The following is a 26,150-nucleotide window of genomic DNA, read 5'->3' as shown; positions in this document are numbered from 1 at the left end:
GATAAAAAATAAAGCCGCCAACAAAATAAAAGCACAAAATTTTCGAACAAAAAAGGCGCAAACAAACTACATCACAAAAGTGTCGGTACACTTTCGATTCAATGGAGTTGGAGTTAAATTGGCCAGAAGCGCATTTAAATAGGAGGAATAAGTTAACAATGTGTGCGTGTGCTTGGATTCATTAATTTGACAATTCATTTGATTTATGCCAATCATTTACGTGCATGCCTTCGATAGTGTATTAAATGATGATGTGGCCATTCTGCCGGCCTTTCTCCAAATACTTTTTCTCTACCATTTGTTCGTTGAACTGCATTTGAAGTTCAGCAAACTCCCTGCAGCTTTTGTTGCTACCTTCGACGCTTTTAACATAACTGGTTGCGTTGACATGTTATTTACTCAAATATGTATGTATGTGGGTTTGTGCCCACACCTGTACGTGCCTTTGTGCCAACGTATATATGCATGGTCGTGCGCTCCTGTTCGTCCACATGTCATGTAAAAATTTTTTTATCAGATTAAAAGTACTAATTAAAAAATGTTCAACTGTTATTAATGTTGGAAAATTATTCAAAAAGTCCACAATACAAAGGCAAAATACAGGTTACTGGTACATAAACAATGCATTTATGTGTGTGTGCGCAAGTGATCATATGCTGGTACTGGTTTATACAAACATATATTTGTACATTTGTTCTGGCATAAGGACATGTGTGCCACTTGTTACGGATTGTTATCTATAAAATTGAACGACCTTTAAAACCAATGGCATCGCAGTCGCGTAGTTCAAGAGAAATGATATTGAAATGTATTCGTATGGAAAATATCGTTATTAGATATCATGCAATGCGCTTTAGCCTTGAAAAGGATAATTTAAATTATACTAATTGCTAAGACAACAAGTAACAAAATTTTTAAAGATAAATTAAATTTAAAGCTCAATTTTTAAAGATATTTAATTATGGAATTTTAATTTTTAATCTTCTAACTCCATTATACACATCGTGCACCTTCTTCAAAGGTGTGTTAATTCAGTATTTAATTTATTCTATCACTTTAGCTGAATACAACTTTTCAAATAGGTGGCAACCCGCTACAAAAATATTTTTGGCAGTAAACTTTCTTAACCCTCTTTAATTTTATACCCATATTGTAATATTTTATTTATTTTATCAATTCAATAACTGAATAAAATTTCCCAAATTGTTGGCAACACTCCTCAAAAATAGTTTTGGTAGTAAGCTTTCTTAAACCTCTTAAAGTTGATACCCATACATATTGCAGTAGTTCATTTATCAATGAAATCAAATTAAAATTTTCAAACAGATGGCAACGCTCCACAAAAATATCTTCGACTGCAAGCCTTCATAAACCTCTTTCTTTTGACAGCCATATTGCAATAATTAACCTTATCAATTTACTTAAACTGCATTTTTCAAACAGGTGGCAACTCTCTAATTACGTTTTCCCTATATTTTAAGTTAGGACTTTAGTTTGGCCTTCCAAAATGCTTTAATTTATTTCTCTCGACATATGTATGTAAGTGTAGGTATGTACCAAATATTACACATCTACGTCAAATATTTGAGCAGATAGAACGAATTTGGCTTTTTTCTTGTATGAGGCGTCGCACAACCTATTTTTTCTTAATTAAAGTATTATCATTCCTGTGGCGTGGCTTATCCTACTTCTCCTAAATAATAAACATATGTATATACCTCTTTTCCACTAGGGGCCACATGAACGTACTGTAAAAATTTCATAAAGATCGTCGAGCACTTTTGACGCTTATAATAGACACACGAACACATACAACCACATTAATTTTTATATGTATTTATATTAGATATAGATTAGCATCCTTTTCACGTTCTTCTGGTAGCTCAATAAATTGCTACGCTAAACTTCGTTTACCAAAAATCCAACAAGTATATATGCCTAAAAATATGCAGTGACTCCAGACTTGCCCCTCAGTATTAGCATTTGTCGATAGGGTTACTTCGTCTTCTCGATCATGATTAACCTTCAGTCGTTGCGCCTCAAAGTTTATTTTTACGGAGATGTCAAACTGCATTTTCGAAAAGGCCATTCCACCGTCTGCTAATATTTAAACCACTGCACTGCCTCATAGATGCGATCAAAACTGGCCAAAACTCGAAATATTATAGAAATGGCCACAAACTTGTTACTCAGGTGCTTTTGAGGTCGCTGAATGCGAATCTGACATTAAATTTTAAAAATTCAATATGAGTATCAGATTTTATAAATTCAAAATGACTCATTCCATATCACTGAACTGCACTGAAGTTATTGCGCTACTCCAACTAGCATACGAAATGCATGTTACTCATCCGCCCTGGTGGCAGGAAGGATATCTGGTATTACATACATATGTAAGTATGTATTCAAATATCTACATAGTGCACGCACATGCAAACAGAGTTAACTTCCTTACTTTTTGGAAACATTTTCATCAGCTGCGGTATTTTTTAAATGCATATTTGATTGAACAAGCTCTCCTTTCGCTAAAGCTAGCGAACTATTTAAGCTGTCATTTTCAGATCACGAATATGTATACTATACTGATTATTAACAAGCTATAGCTCATTTTTTGTATAAATTTTTTAGTTTTTGAATTACATGAAAAATTTCAACAAACTTTGCATGGCAAAAATTTGTTACTTAACTCCAACCAACTCTCGGGAGCTGAAAATGGCATGAATTAACATGACGGACATACAACTTTTGTGCAGAAGAAAGGCAAAATTATGAAATGAGCAATTTTTTTAATAAGTCCCAAATAAAATACTTTGTTCAATGTAACTATAAATGGTATAGAAATGTAGAACAAAAAGACTTTCAATATAACCTGATATAAAAATAGGTAATCTCTTATTTAATAGATATGGAGGAAAATGTGTTTGATTTTCTTAATAAAAGTAGTCGCAGTAAAATGAAATGACTACAAAAACTAATAGAGCAACTATTTACTAAATATTTACTTACTACAGTTTCAAGTACATACATATTGAGCATACAAAACTTTCAATTTTGTAATTTCTCTGCTACATAACCAACAGCATTCGACTTACTCTCGGACATAAAAGGCAGCTTGTCTGTGTAACTAGAGTGCAAGAATACATACGGTCAAATATGCGCTCCATGGCCTTCATACATATATGTATGTATATAAATATTCTTAATACTAAATACTTACTTACTTACAAGGTCCACTAAATAAGTCCTTCGAATTCGCAACACTAATGTAATTTAAGTTTTTTGACGTTTGCAACGTAGAACTTGACATATCTTAGCAAAAACGTACTCAGAACGTTTTACGGTAAGAGCGCTCTTTGAGTTTTTTACAGTTGCTTAAAGTTTTAAATAGAGTAAATATACACTCTAAAAAGTGCATGTAAAACTACTACTGAAAAGTGTTTATTTTTCAACCAGAAGCTGTTCAAGTATACGCACAAGATGTTCAAGATTTGATTTTGAACATCAGTTGTTTAAAATATACACATGAAATGTTTAAAATTAAAAACATTTTGAAAGTGAAAATATATTTTTTACAAATAGGCCAGGGGCGCACGCAGGAATATATTTTTGGGGGGAAGGGTTTATACTTCTAAATATATATCATCAGCAAATACTGAAAATTCGCTCTTTAAAATGCATTTATGAAAGTTTTATTTACAGTATGAAATAAATAAATGAACTTTTTGAAGTATCATCAATTGCATTTTATTTACATAAAATTTACAAAGAACTCAGACATTTTTAACCGGCTTAAAAAAAGGGGAGGTTATCAATTCTTCGGAGTATTTTTACTTCTTTTATTTATTCCACCGCATAACTTTGCACCGCGTGAACCGATTCCAATAATTTTTTTTTTACCGGAAAGATGGTACCTTATCATCATGAAAAAATTTACAGTTAATGATGCCCTCAACTTTCAAAAGTAATACAAAATATACAAAAGAATTTTAATATAAATAAATTAAATAATTTCACGAAATTTTTACACTTTTTTATTTATTTTCGTCGATTTCTGGCTTCTCATTTTTTAATAATTCGAATAACGAAAATTTTACTGAACTTGAAAACCCACCCCTTGTGTGCGCTACGTGTCAAATTTGATATGTAAAAGTAAACAGACATTGTTTAATTTTGCACACACTAGGAGAGGAAACTGGTTACCTCTCTTTATATGCGTAAATTTAAACGAAATTTTTTTAGAGGAAATTTTAAACATTTTATGTGTAAACTGGGAAAATGTGAACAATAAATGTTTAAAACTCAAAAAACAAATTTGAAATTTGTTCTACGCCACACATATGATAAGTAAAAGTAAGCAAGCAGTGTTTAAATTTGCATTCATTAAGAGAGGAAACTAGTTACCTATCTTAATATGCGCAAATTTAAACAAAAATTTTTTAGAGTGTATTAAAAAAAAAAATGTTTTCGTTGCAAGATTGTTTCCAAATTTCGAGGCGTTTTTATACAACGTTGAACTGCTTTAGACTTTTCGCGGATGTAACACTATCAAGGGCGCCAATGTTTATAATTGGTATAAAGCAAATAAGCGCTCACTGAATAACATCGAGACAGGTGACGCAATTTGGATAAATGCGTAAGAGGCAAAAGGAAAAGGTCTAACAGCTGTGGGGATCTTTCCAAATAAGAAAAAACTAAAAAGAAACAAATGTTAGCTCAATTTCTCCCAATGGCTTGTGGCTGAAGTGGCATTAGAGAAAAGTAGAATAGTTAATTTTGAGAGATATTCAACCATTTCTTAGGCAACAATCTTTGGCGAATGGAAGAAAACAACAGAAAACAACAAATGGTCTTTCATCATGACAAGGCTCCTCTTACATTTTGGTCACCAGTGTGGTCTAGTATATATTTGGTGAAAAATCTGTCAAGTGAAGATTACAACTTCAAAAATATAAGAAAATTAAAAAACAAGATTTTAAAAGTATAAAAGAAACTTATTTAATTTTTTATACAGGGTTAAACCCTATTGAGATGGTTCAACTAAATCCGTCCAGCCATTTGCAAGTGAGGATAGGCCTCGCATGTTGTCATCCTTAACCAATAGAAAAAAAATGTCAAACTTAAAAATAAAACCCTATTGCACATCAACAGGTACAGTTAATTAATTTGACTTTCTCATTTTTGTAATTCGACATAGCGGCTCATGTCTTATGAAGTTCACTTGGATACACTAGCATTGTTGGATAGATATTACTTTTCGAATAGGTAGCAACCCTAATCAAAAATATTTGCATGCTAAAATTCTTTAAACTCTTTTGTTTGACATTCATATATTATTATTTCATATAACTTGTGTATAAATTAACTAAATTCGAATTTTGAAACAGGTGGTAACCCTTTAAAAAACCAAACCAAAACCAAGTTTTTGCGGTACCGACTTGACTGCGGGACAAATGCTTCACCACTTGGTTTTAGCGTTAGTGTGTACATTATGCTGGAGACCATCTTGCAAAGCAATAAATTCATTCCCAATGACGAAACTTGTTTTTCTCAATTATTTTATGTATTTATTTAATGACCCTCGTACATATTTTAAGGTGCATGTATACCTGGTATCTATGTACACCATCAACTTGGCAATTCGCCTACAAGTACTCCTATGTAAGCATGTGATATTCCACTATCGCTTCCGAAATCAACCGCATGCCTGGTAGTTTGGCATCTTCGATAAAGTTTTCACATTTTGGCTTCCATCAAAAGGTGCAACGGAAGTCTTAGCTGCATACATCTATATTGAGTATGTGAAAATTGAGGCATTAATCGCTGCATTGACAGCTTAGAGTAATTAAACTGTCAGGAATAAGCGAAGCCGATGCTGGTATTGAGTTACTTTGGCTTGGGAGATCTTATTTTGCCAACTACTTTACAAGTCTTAAGCAAATATTTTGACTTTAAAGCATACGAGAGTAAATTATTTAGAACAGATACGGAAATTTATTACCCGTTTGCTTCCTGTAATGCACTCGTAACATGTTATTGCATTTGAAAAAAAAATCCGAGGCAATGTTTTACCCAAAATAATGCATAAAAAATAGACTTTGATGAACTGTAACGAGTAGCCCGTATTATTAGACACCAAGTAAGTTGATTGATTTTTATTTTTTTAATTAAACGTATATTGCCTACTAAAGTTAAGAAAAAATTCAATATATTTTTAACGCACCTGCCTCAATCTTTATACTGGCTATATTTCTCTACACCCACTAATCAAATTTTTCTTCGTCACTTCGGCTATTGCCATTTTTATGGCTTCCCATTCACACCTTACATTTTTACTCCTTCACTTTTTTTCCATGCTGTCCAAGAAAAGCGCAGGTTCTGAACTAACTACCACACAAACACGATTTCAATTTTAGATAAGCGCTGATATGCAGTTATTGGTTGTCAATGTCGCAAGCAAAAAAAAAGCACAATTTAATCATAACAGCAATATCGCTTGTTATCTTTCCTATCATTTGACTTTTCGGCGCCTACAAGTATGCAAAGTCTATGTAGCTAACGTGAGATGGCGGCAAATAAAATTATGACTCGTATGCACCTTAAATACAATGGTGGCGAGGAAAAAAGTGAAAAAGTTGATGCCAAGTCTTTCTTCACCTGGTCTTTCCATCCATATGGAGAGTTTCTATTCATTCGTACTACTCGGTCAAGCCATCGGATCCGCTGTATTAATGCACTATTATCGCCAACGTCATTTTAGTTAGCCATAATGATCTCGCGGTGATACGAAACTCAGACATCACGGCATAAAGGCAAAAACGTGAGCTTCAACCTTCTACACATTACTTACACAATATGCTCGATAAGACCCTGTAACCTATCCTTGGAAGGCGGAACCTGCGGTGGTTGGCGCGTATGGCGGCGTCGTCTTTCTTACGGAGTAGGCAGAGCGCATTTAAATACCAATCGTGGCATAGCCCGTTTTTCCAAATCACCTCATTTTCCCAAGATATTTTCATTTTTATAAAAAGAAAATAAACTTTTACAAGGAAATAATAAAAAAAAATAAAAAATCCTTTGTATTTTTTTTATTTGTATTAAACCAACTAGGGATGTTGCGAATGTGGAATCTTAGACATCTGCGGATGCGAATGTGGATGCGGATGTCAAGTATTTTTAAGAAATAATTTAGGGGAGTAAATTAGGTTATTTAGGTAAATAAAAGATGGAAACTTTAGTAATTTTTAATAATGTTTTTTTTAGTACTTGATTTTAAAAATGGGAACGTTGTATTTAATAAAAAGTAATGTTGCTGCCTTTTCCGGTTAAAGCCTGTTTCTTAAAGGGTCGTAAATCAAACCTGCGCCACCAAATATCTTCTCGCTCGAGGCGACAAACTTGAAAAACTTGAGGCTTGACAAAATTTTAAATTCATTTCGATTTACGCTGCACCAGTTGAGAGGACTTTCAGTTGTATTTATTTTTATTTTTTATTGCGGTGCAATAATTCCTTTTTGAAAATTGCATCGGGGCTGCAAATGTAATAGCCGTTTTATGAAAAAAAAACAAAAAATTACACGTATCTAAGAAAAGGGAGAATAAAAACTAACGATGCATCCCGTTTTTTCAACAGACCTTTGACAAATAATATTCGATAATTACATAATTTTTACCTTATTAATGGTTATCTTTTAACGCGCAAATAGTCGCTTCACTTTATAGCCACATACCTAGAAATACCTATTGAAGTATCTTACTGTTTGACTTTAAAGTACAAAAGAAGGGAGATGTAAGGGAAAATTTTAAGGAAGCATCTCCCATGGCATAAAATATTGGCTACAGTTTATCATTTTGTTTATCAGTGCACTTGCACAATATTCGCATTCGCGAAAGCTCCGCATTGATTATTGCGAATGCGAATGTTAAAATTAATGCGGAAGCTCCGCGGTTGCGAATGCGAATGCGAATGCGAATATTCGCAACAACCCTGAAACTAAGTATGAAAATCGATGGATAAATAAACATGTTGTGAGTGATCAAATGAAAATGTCCAATAATTTTTGGTATGAAATACGAGTAGGAAATACTGTTACTCATACGTACGGTGACCATCCGTCATGTATTATATGGGACAGTAATCCTTTTTTGGCCAATTGTCCTGGTAATTTTTTTATTTTTTTACGGGACCCCAAATGTTCTGTATTCCTTGCTTGCCAAATGTTCAACTTGAACAGGAAAAAAAACAAATGCAATTATTGCTTTCAAGCAACATCATCATTTCGAGCGCTTTCTGGTTGCGAAAATGAAAGAAAATTTTAGTCATTTTCTGTTCATTTCCGAATACGAAAACCACAATTTTTTAATATTTTTGGTTACGTTAATGAACGAAAATTGTAGCGCTTTCTGTTCGTTTCCGAATACGGAGAATTGTACGAGATCAAACTGTCGGAAAAATTTACGTTTCTATGCTAGGGGGAAGTCATTGTTTTTTCATCGCCGTTTAAATTGACGTGGCAACCTGAATGTTGGGTATAGTGCTATGAACAGTATTTCGAAGTAAAAATATAATGAAAATTTATTTAACACGGTAGTTTTCAGTGGCAAAAATAAAAATCAATAAATCTAATTTTCTTTAAGGAGCTAATATGCAAATGAGTTTTTTAGCTCTGTGCTCCTGCTCCGCTTCAGCCAAAATCCTTTGCTCATTGCTCCTTTGATTCGCTCCGAAGCCCTGTTTTCAACAAGAAAATTTTCCTCCAAACAGTAAATAGTTTTATTTGACACTCTCAAGATAACCTAGTTTCCTAGGCTTATGTAAAATTAACATTTAGGAAAATTCTAAACATTTGTTAGGCAACAAAGAAAAATTAGATATTATCCCCAAAACAAAATCGCAATATCTTGTTACTACACATCTTTAATATCTACTCACTCAAAGCTTTCGTCTCAATACCAGATTTTTTAATGTGTTCTAATATGTTATTAACACTCACTCACTCTCAATCGAATTTCCAAATGTACAAAATTTAAGTACACTTTGACAACTGATTGTTTACTACATAGCAGCCCTTTGCAAAGACAAAGTTACCCCTCGTGTGTTTTAAAGTACTACGTAAAATATGGCATCAAAAAAGTAATGTAAACACGTGTAAAAAATTTGTTTTGGCCGCAAGACGGGTATTGGGGTCATAGTACTTTGTATGGAAAAAATGCGTGACACCTTCAGCAAAAAGAAAAATTATTAAAAATCATCAATATATTTCAGCCACTTGAAATTCGCACCTTGTTATACGAAAAGTTTACCAAAATTCTGAGTAAAATTTTTTTTAATTTTGGTGAAAAATTTTAAATTTTTTATTTATATGTATTAAACATTAAATAAACTAAAAAACTGTAATGGATACTGGTCAATATAAGACGAGTCTAAAATTTCTGCCGCCAGTGCATAATCATCAGCGCGGTCAAGCCGCTAGCTCATACTTTTAGCTTCATCTACCATAGAAAATATAGTGTGTACGACACTCTGCTAGTATTTTAAACCAAATATGTCAAAGACGCTCCCCCAAAGCTTTAGAAGTTGTCATTGGTACTTTTTTTAATTTGTCGATTTCATTTAAGTCATTTAGGCTTTTTAGTACCATAATAGTTAATTTTTTTAAAGATTTTATAAATATATTTATTTTGTGTCTAAAACACCTGACCCTGGACATGCGTTTAGAGCTTTTTAAGACTTTCTATGCCATTTATATGAAGGACACTGGGTAAAATAATTCTTTGGCTAACATTGGTTTAAAGCAGTCAAGACCAAAGAAAATCTTGCGCTAAAAGCTTTTTTAAGCTTTCTATAATTTATAAAGCAGTGATGTGTACTGCCTTGCCCGCGGACAAATCTCTTTTAAGCTTTCTATACATTATGTATAGGCGCGTGCAGAGTAAAAGTTCTCGCTGACCATCGCTGCTATAAAGTAGTGATGAGAAAAACGATCCACTCGTGGTGAGCTTTTTTAAGCCATGATCACAGCGATCTTTTACCCCGCGCGCTCATATAAAAACCGCAGAGAGATTTAAAACGTTTTACCCATGGGATTTGTTTTGATCGTTACCGATTAATTTGTAGTTACCAGTCGCATCTAAAACCTATTCGATGAAGTATGCTTTTTAAAGTTTTCATCAGTAAAAGCTGCCTCTGCTTGTTACTGACTTATATGGAAAGCACTGTGTGAAATTTCACTCCTGTAGATACTGGTGTAAAGTGAAGTAAACGACCCCTTATTAAAGCATGCGTACTAAGCTTTTTAAAGCTGTACGTTAAAATCCTTATTTTCTCAACACTAGTCTCAAGAACTCTTAAGAAAAAAGGAATTCATGATGGAAGTTTTAGTAAAAAAATATCTTCTTTTTTTTGGTTTTCGAGTTTTATTATTTTTTTTTTTTGCAATTTTCATGATTACAATTTTGTTTTTTTTTTTTTATATCGCTTTACATTTAAAATATACGTTTGCTTTAATATCATTTTCAGTTTCTTTAATTTTATGTTGCTTTTTTTAATTTTTTTTTTTAGTTTTACAAAAGAAATTCGTAAATTTATATTGTACAAAATAAATTACATACTAGCAGAATAATAGAAAACGGAAGAATGAATGAAGTATGAAAATTAATTGTTTGTATGTAACTATCATAGCGGAGAACGGTTAGTAAGCGCGACTGTGTGAGCAAACCTATTGCTACATTGCAGTGTTGATTTTTTTTTTAAGTTTAAATACATATTTTTCTAGGATACACGCCTTAGCAAATTTTAATAACATAATTTTCTTTTCAAGTAGTGGAAAATAATTATATTAAAAATTCATAAATTTAAATGAAAAAATGTTGACTCACTTATTAAAAAAAAAAAAAAAATAGGGACCGCGGCTGATAATATAATGTAAATTTAATATTTTTTCAGAAAAAATCTTTTTCAGCTTGAAACAAGTATGTATAACCTGTTTTTAGTTTTACAATCTTGATCAAAAATAATAATTTTGAATCAAAATTTATTTAAAAAAATTATAAAAACAAATTAATTTAAAAAAAAATTTAGGACATGAAAATTAACAAAGTACTCCCAAGAAAAATTTAAAAAATGTACATTTGTTGTACAGAAGGGGAAAATATTTTCATTAAAAATTCATATAAATGAAAATCTGTTGACTTTCACTTATTGAAAATAAAAGTCCGAAAATAAACAAAAAATTGTTTTGCGTTTAGTACATTGAATGTATGGATTAAACCCCTAACAAATTCTTTAAATGACTCTAAATTCATAGGATTCGACTGAATTTTAAATTTAACATTTTTCATAATTGTTCTTTTCAGCTTGAATATGTATTTAAATTTGTATGTATGTTTTTTAATTTTTAAATAAAAAAAATTGACAGGAAAAAATTTTTTGTTTTGAATAAAAAGAACTTTGTAAAAATGATTCATTTCTTAAACCAAATTTACAATAAAAAATTTTATTTAGATAAAAAATATTCGAAAAAAGTTTAGGTTTAAAAAAAATTTTAATTACAAAAGAAAAATTAATTAACATTTTAATCTTTTCTGCATTCATTATGATTATCTAAAATAGTTTTCTTCACTTTTTATAGTTTTACTCAACCTACACGCATAAATTTTCAAAAATATTAATATCTTTGCTTTTGGACATTTAAAATTTATATAGTTTTTTTTTTTAATTTTATTTCTATAGCCTTAGAATCGCTAATGACAGCAGTGCTTGTTGTTTGTGTTTACAATTTTTGATTTTACAGAATTTATACATTTAAATATATATTACATACTTTGTTTTTGTAAATATTTGTTTACTATAATTCAACACATTTCTCTCTCGCGGTAAGTATATTTTTAAAAAGCAATTCGGAAAAAGAGTTTTCTGCTTAACGATCACACCTGTTACTTGATTTTCGGAAAATTTCACAAAATTCCTGAAGAATGTAGTTTTTTCTGCTTGCAAGCTTTTAGTTTACCTAAGGTTCCCTAGCGCTCTAAGAGCCAATTTCACAGTGCGTAGTTAACTCAGAATCGACATTTAACTAGAGATTTTCAGTACAAAATTCTGTAGTTAACTCCCGATTCTGAGTTAACTACGCATTGTGAAATTGGCCCTAAATGAGCTTTTTTATCTGCTCCTGCAATTTTCTGAATATTTTCAAATTAATATATATATTTTTTTTATATGTACTTTGCGTTCAACATTTTTTTTTAATATCTATGATGGCTTGTAATGAGTTTGATTTCTTCTTTTCCGACAAGTGCATAGGCTGTAGTTGCAAGTGTTTGCTCATGTTGTTGCTAATTTAATATATTTTTTTAATTTTTTTCGCACTGCCTACTTTAAAACTGACTCTGTATTACAAATTACATAACTAAACTTCTAACGCTTTCGTGTTTACTTCTTCATTCCGTGCAATCTTCTTTTCTTCCTTTCATTCTTTCTTCCTTACTTCCTCTCTTCCTGTAAATTCTCAAAACAATTTAACTGTTCTCTGCTTACTTGCCGAGGTGCAGTTTACCAAGTAGATTGGCTGCCTGATTGCCGGCAGATTCTTGAGCAGTTGCGGCGCCATCGTGGATGGTCTAAAAGTAAGAGACATTTTTTTAAGAAAATCTGAAAATTCTAAAGTAAACTGCTTATACCTTTTCCAAGTCCTCACGCTTATGACTGACAAATTGATTGGCTTCGTTCATCTTCTGGTCGACCGTTTGGCTAGTCTGCTTAACGACACCGTCAATAGCTTGTTCCGCTTCCTTCATTTTCGTATCGACTGTCTGTTCGGCGGCCTTTACGCTCTTGTTGATCGCATCGTTGGCGGCCTTCTTGGTTTGATCGACGGCATTGGCCGCGGCCTGGTAGAAAAAAAAAGTGGATGAATTAAAATTTGAAAACTATTTCTTCCTTATTTTCAATGCAAATTCTCATTTTGACTTTGTATTATTTGGGTAGCATACAAAATTTTAGTACACTTTCTAGTACTTTAATATTTTTCAAAATTGACTCACAAAATTTTAAGAGTTTTCAAATAAGCTTTCCCTATTTGGAATATTTTAAATAATACGCTCCGTTTGGGCAATTTGGTTTTTAACATATTAAAAAAATATTAGAAATTTTAGGTTCACTAAAAAATGTTCTGAAATATCAAAAAAAAAAAACCTTGACTAAAGAAAACATAGAAAAATTTACTATACTTTTGCTAACAAGTAGTTTTATATTTAAAAAAAAAAATTAAGACGTGCAAATGCAACATTTCAACACTTTCAGTTCTGTTTTTTTGGTATTCTTATTAAAAGATTTAATAGGGTTTTTTTAACTAAAACCAAATTGTACTAAAATTTTTATAGAGTTGAATATTTGAAATCAATAGCACAATAATTTTCAAATGGGCCCCAAACTATTACTTCAGCTTCTTCAAGTTTTTTTAATACAAACTTTAAATAATTTTGAGTTTCGGTCTATAAAAATACTATAAAACACTAAAGACTTTAAATAAAAAGCATTCTTAACCCTCTAGTAGGCCAATTTTTTTATGAGTTGAAAAATTCAGGAATGGGTGACTTTAGCACGAGAAATCCAAAAATGATGTCCATTTCGATCTGTGACAGTAACTTTTTCCTAGAGGGGAGAAAACCCAAGACCGTCTGGAGACGGGCTCGCCGGTATACTTACACATATTTTCAGCTTTCTCTTACACAATGTTGACCAACGAACCGGCATCCCGTCTGCAGACGGTCAAAAATGCAAACTGGGTTTTTTTATGTCGGCAAGCCGGTCTGTAGACGGTCTGTGTTCGATTGCGATTTTCTCCACTTCGAATGGTGACATAATTATAAAACTTATACTAAAATACGGTGCTTTTAACAACGAAATCCACCAAATTTTTTATATCAAAAAATTTTTCAAAAGAAAAAATTTCTTTAATTACGAAATTACTAAATAGCAAGAAATAATTAATTTTAACCGTGTTTTCAAAATCTGTAATTCAACTGCCGATTAAAATAAAACGGATTGACATAACGGATCAAAATTTACACCGCCGTAAAGGTACTATTTTTATCTAAAGATCGCGCCTTACGAATATAGAAAAAAATTATTATAGGTGCACTAAAAAGGTGTTTAGTTAACGACCGTCTGGAGGCAGTTCAGCCTACTAGGGTTAAAGCAACATTTTTCGTTTGCAGAAAAAATGTGTTCTAAAATTTTTGTTCAAAATATGTGTAAAATTTTTCGTCACAAGCCTTTAAAACCTTAACTTCCATATTGCAAAATTGTGTTTGTTGCGAAATTTAAAAGAGTTAATTACCAAAAAAATTTGGCTCTCAATTTTCATAAAACTATTTTTTTGACTTAAAAACATGCAAAAACTTGTGTTAAAAATTTAGTGGAGAAATTTTTGATATAAAAGTTTTACGAAAAAAATTTTGTACCAAACATTGAATAGGTTCCTAAAAATTTACGAAAAATTTTGTTTCAAATATTTTCAGGAGCAAAAAGTTTTACATCTTAAAAATTGTTGCCAAAAATATTGTACTGAAAATTAAGTACAGAAAAATTTTCAAAGAATCTAGTTAATGAAGAACGAAAATTTTTGGATTTAAAATTTTTTGGTATTTATTTTAGATCAAAAGTTATGCACAAAAATCGTTCGATATGTGTTTTGCTGAGTGAATTTAGTTCAAAAAATTTGCTGCAAATTTTAGACTGCACTCGAAAGTTTCCAAAAAATTTTGCTGAAAGCTTTTAGTTCGTAGCTTTCAGAGAGCAAACTTCTTTTGAAACAAATCTGTTTGCCAAAAATATTGTACTACAAATTTAGTACACGAAAATGTACTAAAACTTTTGTTAAAATAGTTTTAGTTGGTAACACTCAAAGAGTAAAATTTTTGGCTTGAAAAATTTTGTTTTTGATAAAAGTTTAGTACAGAAAAAAATGCGCATTTGTTTCCGAAAACATTGCACCAAAAATTTTGGGAAAAAAAATGTACAAAGAGTTTAGATCATAAAGGTTAAAATAATACCACAGAAGACATACAAATTTAAGCTTCAAAAATGTGTACTAAAAATTTAGTACAGAAAAAATCTCTAACAAGTTGGCCTATATGTATATTCCTCCAGTTTTTAGCTCCCCTAATCTGAGTTTTCGATTATTATCAACGCTGCCCTCACCTTCTGTGATGCTTCGGCTACATTGGCGGCCACTTGCTTGGCATTTGCAGCTGCAGCGTTCGCCTGTTGCACGGTGCTATCGATGGCTTGCTTAGAGTGATCAACAGCGGCTTGAGCCTGGCTCACACCAGAATTCACGGCCTGACCGGCTTTTTGGGCTTCAGCAGCTGCCAACTCGGCGGCTTCCTTGGCTGTAAAGAACAATTTTGTATGAGCAAGCGTACAGAACTATGAATTGATTAAGCCAGAAGAAATTTCAAAATATTGTTTCGGATACTAGTAATTTCAATTTACCTGCACCAGCTGCCAAATTTTCCGCCTCACTCTTGGTCTGCTGCACCGATTGTCCTACGGCCTTGGCCTGCTCTTCGGCCATTTTAGCGGCATTGTCAGCCTTCTCTTTGGCCAGCTTCTCAACATCTTCCTTCTTGCGGCTGAAGAGGTTGGCGGTCTTGTCGCCCAAGCTTTTGAGGGAGGCTAAAAAGTTAGAAAAAAAACAAAAGTTAATTTTTAAGGAACATTTTTATTACAATTTCTAAATGTGTGCATGTACTATATTGCATAAAAACGAAATTTAATAAAGTATTCTAAGCTGTCTAAGAACTCTATGGAGCACATTCATATTTACTATAGGTTTTGGAAAATATATTTGTGTGTACTAAAAGTGTGCTAAAAATGTATGATGAACGTGCTTTAAAGCTTTGTCTTCACAATGGAAAATACACATGTTATGAATTCTTTCAAAGCATGCATAAATATTGGCAGTTTCATTGAAGTAACAAGGAAATAAAAATTATTTATAACTACAATAAATTGTGTACTATAAGCATAAAAATATTTAAACTCGAAAAGTCTAGGGAAATATGTTTGAAATTTTGTTTAGCGGAATTATTAAAAAATGTCAGCTGTTTACATGTGTTAACTTTAAAAAACTACAGCTTCAGAGTTTTTTCATAAGAATTGTACGGAAAACTATTGAAAATGCTGTGAAACTCTGGGATGCGGTTCCATAAAATACTAAAACTTAAAAATATAAATCTGTACTAAATATTGCGTACTAAAAATTCTACTGCATAAAGTTTGTTCTAAAAATTTGCTACACTTAAAAATCTAAACTTTTCTTCCTAAGCCAGTAACAAAAGTTTAGCACTAAAGCTTTGGAAGTGAAAGGAAAGGAAAAAAATTACACCGAAGACTTGGTGCTAAAAAATTTAATGCAAAAATATGTTTATTTAAATACATGAGAATTTGTGCATTAAAAATTTTGTTCTAAAAATTTTTAATTTATTAAAAAAATGTGTGCTTAAAAATTTGCACTACAGTTAAGTACCTAAAGCTTGGGTCCCAAAAGACAGTACCAAAAGTTTTGTTCTAAACCTTTGGTACTAAAAACTGAGGAACAAAAATTTAGTACTAATTGATTAAATGCAAAAATATTTTGATTTGAATAAAAACAAAAATTTACTAAAAATTTTGTTTTAAAAATACTAAATTTATTATAAATGTATGCTTAAAATTTTTCACTGCACCTAAACTTTGAGTCCCAAAAACCACTACTAGAAACGTAGTACAAAATCTTTAGTATGTAACAAACAAACAAAAAATTTTCACCGAAAATTTACTACTAACCATATAAAATAATTAATTTAAACGCTGAAGATATGAAATCTTTCGTACTAGAAATTTTGTTCTAAAAATTTTGAATCTACTAAAAAATTTGTAATATATGTTTTAGACCACACTTGATTGCCCAAAATTTTAGACGCAAAAGCCTGTTCTAAAAGCTTAGAATTTAACTTTTAGTATTGGAGGCTGGGTGATGGAAAATGTAGGCTGGCAATTTAGTACTAAAAAGTTTTATAAAAAAAAATTTATATTAAAATTTGACGCTGATACTGAAAATTTTTTCCAAAAAAAACTTCTAAAAAGGAAGAAGCTACTAGAAAAATGTCTAGAAAAAAAATGTTAACTTGGTTAACAAAAAATTACACTGAAAATTTAGTGCTACAGAACGCTGCCCATAAATTTTGTTTTAGTACCATAAACCCAGGATGACTATGCAAATGTTGTGGAGACTAATATCAGACAGATATTAAAACGGACTACTCCTAACTCAAGCTGGACACATTTGCAAAGAAGGTAGTCTACAGTTTCCTGTTTGTTTTTGTACTTCAGTATCTACAGAATTCACTGTAGGCGATGTTCGGCCTTCTGCCGCGTGTAATAGTCGGCCGATGCCAAGCTCAGCAAATTCAGTCTGGGTTTTTCGAGTAAATTAAATGTTCTTTTAGGGTTGCATAACGCGAACAGCAGGCATTCAAAGATGGCTTACTTTGTCAGACTCGGCCAAAATCCCTTAGGCAGTTAAAGTACCAACCAATAAGAGGAAGAACAAGATTCAGAAAAGGGTTACATTTTGGAGCCATGACATTATGATTCTAGGCGGAGGTATCAAATTCTCGACGTATGGCGGCCGCTGTGGTGTAGTGGTTAGCAAGCAGTGCGCACTACCATTCCGAAGAGCTAGGGCACCCTAATATAAGATCAGACGTAAGGCTACTGTATATACAAGATATCTAGAATAAAACTTTTTGGCTAAGGCCCCACATTTTCCCGAAAAGGCACTCACAAGAGTAAAAGGTAAAATTTTACTCTTTAACCTATACTTATTTTTCAAATTAGCTCGGGATATGGTAGTATGTCTATTAGATATTTGTTCGTTTTTATAATCGTTGAATTTTTCTATTCAAATTTAGTCCTTCAAAGCTGAGACCTTATTCCTGGCCGTTAAAAGTATTAGTTCTTGCTTTTCTGGGTCAACTTTAAGAACACCTTAGTCAGCCCATCGGCTGAGTTTTCCTAGAGTTCTGTCCATAATGCCGCATTTTTCGTAGTTGTTTTCTTTGCAACTTTGAATGAGTAGCACAATGTCATACACATTTTTTTTGTCTTTTAATTTGATTTCGAATTTCATGCTTTTTAAACGGAGTTTTTTTGTACTGCTTATCGTATTAAGCTAACAGCCGGTTTCGCCAGTAATTTAAATGGAAAATGATTTTTTGTTTTCTGTCAATTTCCACATAAAATTCAAAATATTAAAATTATTTTTCACTTAAATTGCTTTGGTGAAACCGCCTGTAAGAATTTTCTTTTTAATTTTACTCTTTACAACATTCCTCAGCAAACACTATCTTGATTTTTATTACCCGTGCAACCGCTGAATGCCATTTTTTACAACGCCTTATTTCTCACTACACTAAATGGAAAAAAATGAGTCACTCTCCAATATAAACCGAATATGTACACACAAAATATTCCTTGAACGTCCTCAGTGAGTGAACCACCTTCGATTGCTGTTAAACGCGAACTAAATCGGCGCTTTCTAACTTGATTTGCCACAACAATGGTGAAAAAAGGCGAAACTTGATTCTAAATGCTTACTTATATATATATTAAATGCTATATATACCTAGCTATTGTGGCTTCAATGCATACATAGGTGAAGCGTAGGTAAATTACAAGTATTTGTTATTTTTTTTTTTACTACTATTTTTTCCTAGTTTAATTCGTGCTTTTATTATTATGCACTTTTTTCGATTTTATTTTTATAAATTTTTTGAAACGCCAATTTAGCGTGCCAATGAGACAGGCCAAGCGGCGAATGCGCTGGAGCATGAGAGATTGAACTAATTAGTAAAGAAATGTGGATACACAGGCACACCTACCATACCTACATACATATGTGTATACATTAGACCGTACCAGAAAAAAAAAGAAATCTATTTTGGTTTTATTTTTGTCGAACGTAGGGGTCACGTGTTACATTTTTAGTCATATCTTGTGATACACTGATGTTCCTGCCTCGAAAATACAATTTCTTTTGTTCTATAGTTCAGTGACCAAGTACCTTGTTGTAGTACTTACCTCTCAATTCTTATCACTCTTACGTACCACCCTAATGTCAATAAATTAAAACTCGCCTAAAATCATTAAACTTTTGCTAACGAAGTATTTCGTTTATTCTAGTAGAACTATTCTAAAAAGAAACTGCCGTTTTTTCGTTTGCTTGTAGCGTGAACGCCCTAATATGCATAGAGGTAAAGGAGACAAGTTTTTGTTTGGGTGAATTGCTAGCTGTCATCTGATGCTCAGAAGCTGTGAAAATTCGGAGTTTTAGAATAATTTGTAAACTAATTAAAAAAATGCCAACTAGAAACTACGAAGCGACATTTATTAAGACCGACTTGTTTTCAGACTATTAAATAACAAAAAAAAACCTTTTTTTAAACAAACAGGAAAAAAGCAATTTTTTCGGATTTGGCTTCGTATTTTGATCGGCATACAAAAATGTTCACGAAGTAATTACAAAACACAAATTACAAATAAGTTATACTATATATATATGTATATGTAGACTATTTTGTTGCTGTCACTTTTTTTGTAAAATTTAATTTTTTTGCTGATGTGATTTGTATTTCAAATCCGTTTAAACAGCTTGACTAATGATCATAATAATGCATAACTTACCTATTATAAGATATATGGAATTTTATCATTTTATCTTCTAAATATTATTTTTTTGTTTTTTTTTGTTAACAAATTTAACAAAAATTAAAAAAAATTAAAATAAATAAAAACGACATTAAAATGTGTTCATTAATCCTTAACGTTCATTCTTACAATGCAGATTTAACTGATATTTGGCAGAAAAAAAAACAGTTAACTCTCAAAATTAAAATGCATTAAAATTTATTATTGTGTTTAAACTAAAACACTTCATTATCGGTTTTAAATTGGTTTACAACCAAGAAACAAGCATACGTCAGAAGCCGATAACATAAATATTTAAATTTAGGCATAGTCTTTAAACATAAAGTGAGCTTTAACATTAAAGGATACTTTAGAAAACGGCTCTTAGACGATAAACAATATCGTTAAAATTAAACTGAAGCATTAATGATGCTATTCAGGCAAACTTACGAGTCTCCTAGGGGAGGATGTATACAGTCGCACGATTATCAAAGAACAATGGATTCTTGAATCGAGGCCGTAATGGGGCTAAATAACACCGGGGATGGAGTGTTTTGTGCCCGCTTTAATGGTAAGAGCTGACAGCCTAGTTGATAAAAAGTATGATGTGTTGTTTTCCCTGTTTTAGTCATGGCAGAGCAGGCCGCTTTGCACTTCATATAGGTACATTCCACTTTCACCACTACGGAAGACGGTAGGATTGCCAATCGTTTCCTGCAAGATCTTATTAAGGGAACATTGCCTTCAAGCAGCGGGTACCAGATATAAACGCACTGAAATCTGCAATACAACGAAGCTTTTGTAGTCGAAATTGAATATAAGAAGATCGAGAGAAATTCTCACTTTCAATAAAGTCAGTCGCAATGACTACAGCAGGAGCCTCCACGACGAAGAAGAAATTGAATCAATCAGGCACTTACTCTGCGATTACCCTGCACTATTGCAAATTCCAAATTTCAATAAGGATATGAATACTGCAGAAATGTCGAAAATTGTCAATGCATTTCGCTTTGGTAATTTCTCAAAATCGTTGCTGTGGAATGGAGAAAATACATTTCCAAATGAGGTCTTTCTGTCCTTTACTGCTTCCCAATTGTGAGCTTTTTAGAAGTCATAAACGATTTCTAAATGACTTGTAGTCTGAGAAATATCCCGAGCTCTTTTGGTAATATTTAAGATTTGGAAGCAAAATTTCCGTACCTATACACTTTCCTCAAACGTTTTCTCTTTCCATTTTGGCTAGTTTCAAAACTCGACTGAATTTGCTCAAGATTCCCAAGAACAACTGCACTATCTAATTCAAGCGTGGGCCCATAAATCACTCCTCCTAGAGCATTACATCAAATTCACAAGCGAAAATTTGTCACAGTTAACCAATTCCTCAAAAGATAGAAAAAGTTCAGTAGAAATGCACAAACGAATCATATCAGCACTCGCGCTCTATAAACGCACCAAAGCGGAAGCTCAACTCATCAACGCCCATTTACTTGAACGCCTACTTATATTCATTAACAGCTTTGATTGTTGCAAATTCAATTGACGCGCAAACACAAATTCCGCAAACCACACATAAAGACATATGTAGATGCATACAAAGCTTTCTTAAGGCGGTAGGCATACATTTGGTTGGTGAAAAGTAAAAGAATTTAAAAGAAAAAAACTCGCTAGTTAATCACATCTCCGCGCTGAGTAAATGGCAGAGAGAGGCAAAAGAAAAAGGAATTCGAACAGAAAAATTGCAATTGCGTCGCATTTTTGCATCGGTCGTTGGCTAAAAATACTCGCATCAAACCACTTAGCATCGAGAGGAGCGGCTGATACATAAAGGCAGCGACGCAATTGGAATCATCGCAACCGGCATTCTGAGGAATGCATTCGCCAGCACCGGATAGGCTAGATTTTTCAACGACAAGCTGCTAAAGTCAGGCGGGAAAAACGAGTAAATGCGCAGTAGCTGAGGCAACTCGACAGCGTAGCGTCGGATGGCCGAGTGGCAGCGCTCAACCGCATTCGTTCGAACGGCTGAATGAACTCATACGTGCGGATGCTTGGTATTGTTTTGCTGTACACATGTACATATGCATGTGCATATGGCCAAACCCTGCAAAAAATGGGACTAATCCGGGATGACTCCGGGAGCAATCGCAAAGGAGCATGCGACTAATACCACTTTTGATCTCTTTATATGGAATGAACTGTTCGCTTTTGTTCGAGCATGTCCTATGAAGAGACTAATTGTTCACCTTTATACCCGAACGGGTATAAAAAGCGACTAGTCACTTTTAAAAAATAAAAATAAAAATTTGCGCCAGCTGAGATTCGAACCGGGGTGCTCAGTTTTGTTAGGCGAATACTCTCCTTGCGTGCCAACGCCGCACATGAAATTGCATTGACTAAGTGCGTACATATCATTAAATCGTTAATAGTACCCGTTAGCGTTGAGTTGGGGACTAATTAATCTCCAATTATACCCATAAGAGACGAGTCGAGTCTAATTGATCTCCATTAGTACCCGTATGAGACTAGTTGCGACTAATTAATGCCCTATTGTACCCGATTGAGAGTAATCTCGGAATACTCTCTTTAGAGATTAGTCGCACAATTTTTTGCAGGGTATATATAATTCTTCACTTTTATATGTATGTACATAGAATGATATGTAGGCCGTCGATATTTAGGCAGCTGAAATCTGCGCTGAAATTCAACGCAATAAACTATTAATTAAAATGTGTCTATTTCTACTTTAAAAATAACTCTACTGCTAATCAGTCTTATACATACTACGGGTTCCAAGCGCCCAAATATCTAAAAGTTGAGTTGGGATTGAAAGCTTACTTTGACCCTGACAGGCGTTTTCTCTTCAAACCTTAGTTTATGAGACTTTCAACTGTAGGCGAAGCAAAGAAAGTCGAACATTCCATACATCGTCACACAAACTCTTGAGTCAATCGTCTAAAAGAGCAAATTGAAATAAAAGTTCTGCTAACTTATTTAATCGCTTCAACATTTATAGAGTGGCTATAAAGCTTTTCGATCGTTTCATTGATAGTGTACTTTAAGGCTAATCACGATACATGACGAAATCAAGTTTCTTCATCGAACTCCTAGCTGACTTTTTCTGACGAAAAAACAGCAACCTAGAACATCCGTCAAACTTTCGGCAGAGCTTTTTTGCCGAAGAATAAAAATCGCCCTCGAAAACTCTCTTAGTTTTAAACGTTCCGCGGAACTCACTTTGGGAAGCTGTGCTCTATGGAACAAGTCGAAGCGTGAATTCACCCACAAGTAGCGTTTATTTGCACAAAAACGCTCAGAACACAATTGGCGCAGTCGTTTTGACATTTCATATTTGCTAATTTCAAAGATGACGTTTTCTGTTATTATTGCCACCCCATTCGCCTGTCACTAAGCCGCTTAAAGCGTGTTTTGCTTGGGCATAACCTTAAGCGCTTTCATGTTCATATTTGCGAATTATTCGTGCATGCATATATACATACATCATTTATTTTATTTTAGCAATTTTTTTTTTTAAATCAGCAACACATTTCGCATTTAATAAATCTACATGTACAGTTAATACGCCGGTTGTACAGAGAATTCTTGTTGTATGATGTCATTTTAGCTTTTGACTTGCGGCGCATACAAGGCTAGCCGAACCAGCTGTTTGTGTTTTTGTTTATAAATATAAAATATTCAATGAAGTACACGTACTAAATATTTATTTGCCGGCATACAAATATGTGCATATGTATACATATTTATGTATGCATGTATATGCAAGTGAACTTTAAGATGGCGAAGATTCCCTGTGCTTATGCGCAATATATTCAACAAAATAACAACGTCAAAGATTTTTCGGTGTCAGTGGGCCAAATAAATATTTTATAGTATAAAATATTTTGTAACTTTTTTTGTATTTTTGTTTGCTGTTTTTTTTTTATTTTAAATTTTTTTTGCTATTTGTTATGTTTCTTTTTGCTTTCCCCTTCTTATTTATCGCTGTCACGGTTACAGCTTTAAAAATTGTAATCGGTTTTGGCCTTAAAAATCGTAAAATGGCCTAGGCAGCATTTTCGAAAAGTTTAATTTTTTGTTTGTCTTTTTTAATTGATTTTTCTTCGAATTTCAAATCAAAACAGAAAACTACGAGTGTGTTTCGGTATTTTTCGAAAAAAAAATCCGAAATCGGTTCAATAATTTTTTTTCTTTTTTGTTATAATATTTTTTGCGCATTTTCTCGATTTTTTTTGTTGTGCTTCTTGAGAAAAAGAATGCTTGAAAAAACCTTTTTTTAATTTCCCTTTTTTTGCTAAGGATACTTCGATTTTACTTTCAGGTTTTCTAACTTTTATTTTTTATTATTTTCTTAAGCAAAAAGACATACAAAAAATATTTGGTAAATATTAGTTAAAAAAGAATTAAATTTTTTTGTGTTTTCTCAGTGTGTCTCTAGAATAATTCTAACAAGGTCAAATTGTCTTTCAAAAAAAATGTCGGTTTATACTTTCTTTTCTAAAAACCTATAAAAGAATTTATTTATTTATTGTATTGCCGAAGAAAAATTTTCTTAAAAAAAAAAAAAATATTTGCTTTATCTTGCTTTTCATGTGTTTAAAAATTTATTTGATTTTGATAATTTTTTTTTTTTTATACTAAAATGATTTTTTTTGCAGAAAAGAAAACGCCATAAATAATAAATTTAGAGAAACAAAATTTCTATGTGGGTCGCTTTTTTTTATGTTTGCATTTTAATTTTTTCATTTCATAAAAATTTATGATTTTTTTAGAAAAGGAGTTTATTTTATGAAACATATTTTCAATTCTTCAATATTTCATATTTATTTATGTATTTTACTTTTTATTTAAACTTAAGTTCCTTTTTTTGAAAAATAATTTAGAAAGAAATTTTTTTCTTTCAGTTAAATTTATTTCCTATGCTTAAAAATAGAAAAAAAAGAAATTTTAAGAACCTTTTTTTCGATTTTTGTTGCGTCGAAAAATCCAAATTATAACAACAATATAATTTTGTTTACTTATTTATTTTTTGTTTTGAATTCTTGGTTAAATCAAACAACACATTTAATGAAAATTTAATTTTTTTTTGTCGTTAATTTAGTCGAAAATCTTAATTTAGAGAGAAGGTAAGCCTCTCTGAAATATTTTTTTTTTACTTTTTATTTAAATTTATGTGTTTTGTTTTTGAAAAAAAGATTAAGAAACTTTTTTAGATTTTTGTATCGTAAGTTAAGCGGAAAACCTAGATTTAGAAAGAAAACCAATTTATGCGAAACTAATTTTTTTTTCTTTATTCATCATTTGTTTTTTTTTATATATTTTTTTTTAATTATAAATTTGAATGGTCGCCGCGAATAACGTTGTATTTTCTTAGAACAAGTTTCATTAACTTTAACGATATAAATGTACAATGTAGATTTTACATTAATATTTTTTACTCTAAGAACAAGTTTATTGTACCGAAAAAGTAGAAAACCAAATCAAATGAGCATATGTATGTGCGGCATTAAACACATTTTCTTTTTATTTCTGCAAAATTATAATCCTGTCGCTTATAAAGTTATTCGCGACCACCATTCATTTTAAAAAACTTTTTTAATTATTAGTTTCGTTGGCTTAGCGGGGAAGATCTCAATTTATAAAAATGAATAAAAAAAAATAAATATTTTTTCTATATTATAAATTTTTATTTCATTAGCTTAGCGGTAAATATAAAAAAAAAAACTATTTATGGGTTTTATTTCATTATATATAGACAATTATTTTTAAATCTCTGCTTTTTTTATAAGAGAAAGACTACCCGCGTATCTTAAACAAAAAAAATTGTATCTTAATTGCTAAAATTGTAAACTAAATCAAGAACGTAATTTCACTAATTCCATGAAAAGCAGAATTTTCGAAGTTTTTTTTTCGTTTTTAGCTTTGTTTTAAACTTTTCCTCAGTGTTCTTCTGTTTATTTTTGTTTTTATTTTAAATTTTTTTAAACTCAGTTTAGATTTATTTTCTTTCTTCCTTAGTTTCATGTCTTAGTTAGAAACTTCAAATATGGTTTTCCTGTCGAAAAGATTTTAAAGTTTGGATTATATAATGTCTGGTTAAAAAAAAAAGACTTATAAGCAAAATCTAGCACAGCTGTGATTCCTATTTAACTGAAGTTTTAAAATATCTTCCTATTTTCAAATTTTTTTTAGAACCACAAATTCAAAGATATCTAGCACAGATTTATTGGTGGCAGAATCCAGCAACTAAATCACTAACGCTTCACTTTTTTCCATTAACTAATTTTTTATTTATTTATTTTTACTCATTTTTACTGTTAATTAAATGAAATCTGACTATAGAAATATAAATATATAAGTACGTATACATGTAATAAAAATATCATTAATATTCACTACCATAAAG

The 26,150-nt window shown here is 31.8% G+C and overlaps 1 protein-coding gene across 4 annotated transcripts in view; it reads right to left on the bottom strand.

Moving 5' to 3' along the window:
- Positions 1 to 12,220: 12,220 nt before the first annotated feature.
- LOC108366955 (KNR4/SMI1 homolog) overlaps positions 12,221 to 26,150 on the bottom strand; it is a 60,108-nt gene continuing 46,178 nt past the window's right edge. For 2 of the 4 annotated variants that reach the window (XM_017621494.1, XM_017621690.1), the window contains 4 exons: positions 15,494 to 15,676; positions 15,200 to 15,390; positions 12,676 to 12,885; positions 12,221 to 12,615 (listed from right to left, as the gene is read on the bottom strand). In XM_017621494.1, the coding sequence (XP_017476983.1) occupies positions 12,529 to 12,615; positions 12,676 to 12,885; positions 15,200 to 15,390; positions 15,494 to 15,676 (671 nt within the window). In that variant the 3' untranslated portion in view covers positions 12,221 to 12,528. Of the gene's footprint in view, positions 12,616 to 12,675; positions 12,886 to 15,199; positions 15,391 to 15,493; positions 15,677 to 18,405; positions 18,596 to 26,150 lie in introns of those variants that run through there. The other 2 variants (XM_017621618.1, XM_017621554.1) reach the window with 2 other exon arrangements.

The sequence above is a fragment of the Rhagoletis zephyria genome, unplaced genomic scaffold, assembly GCF_001687245.7.
Source record: "Rhagoletis zephyria isolate East Lansing unplaced genomic scaffold, Rhagoletis_zephyria_1.1 Rzeph_scaffold_00002, whole genome shotgun sequence".
In the NCBI taxonomy this organism is placed as follows: Eukaryota; Metazoa; Arthropoda; class Insecta; order Diptera; family Tephritidae; genus Rhagoletis; species Rhagoletis zephyria.
Note: the sequence above shows the minus strand (reverse complement) of the source record. Positions and strands in the feature narration are given on the sequence as shown.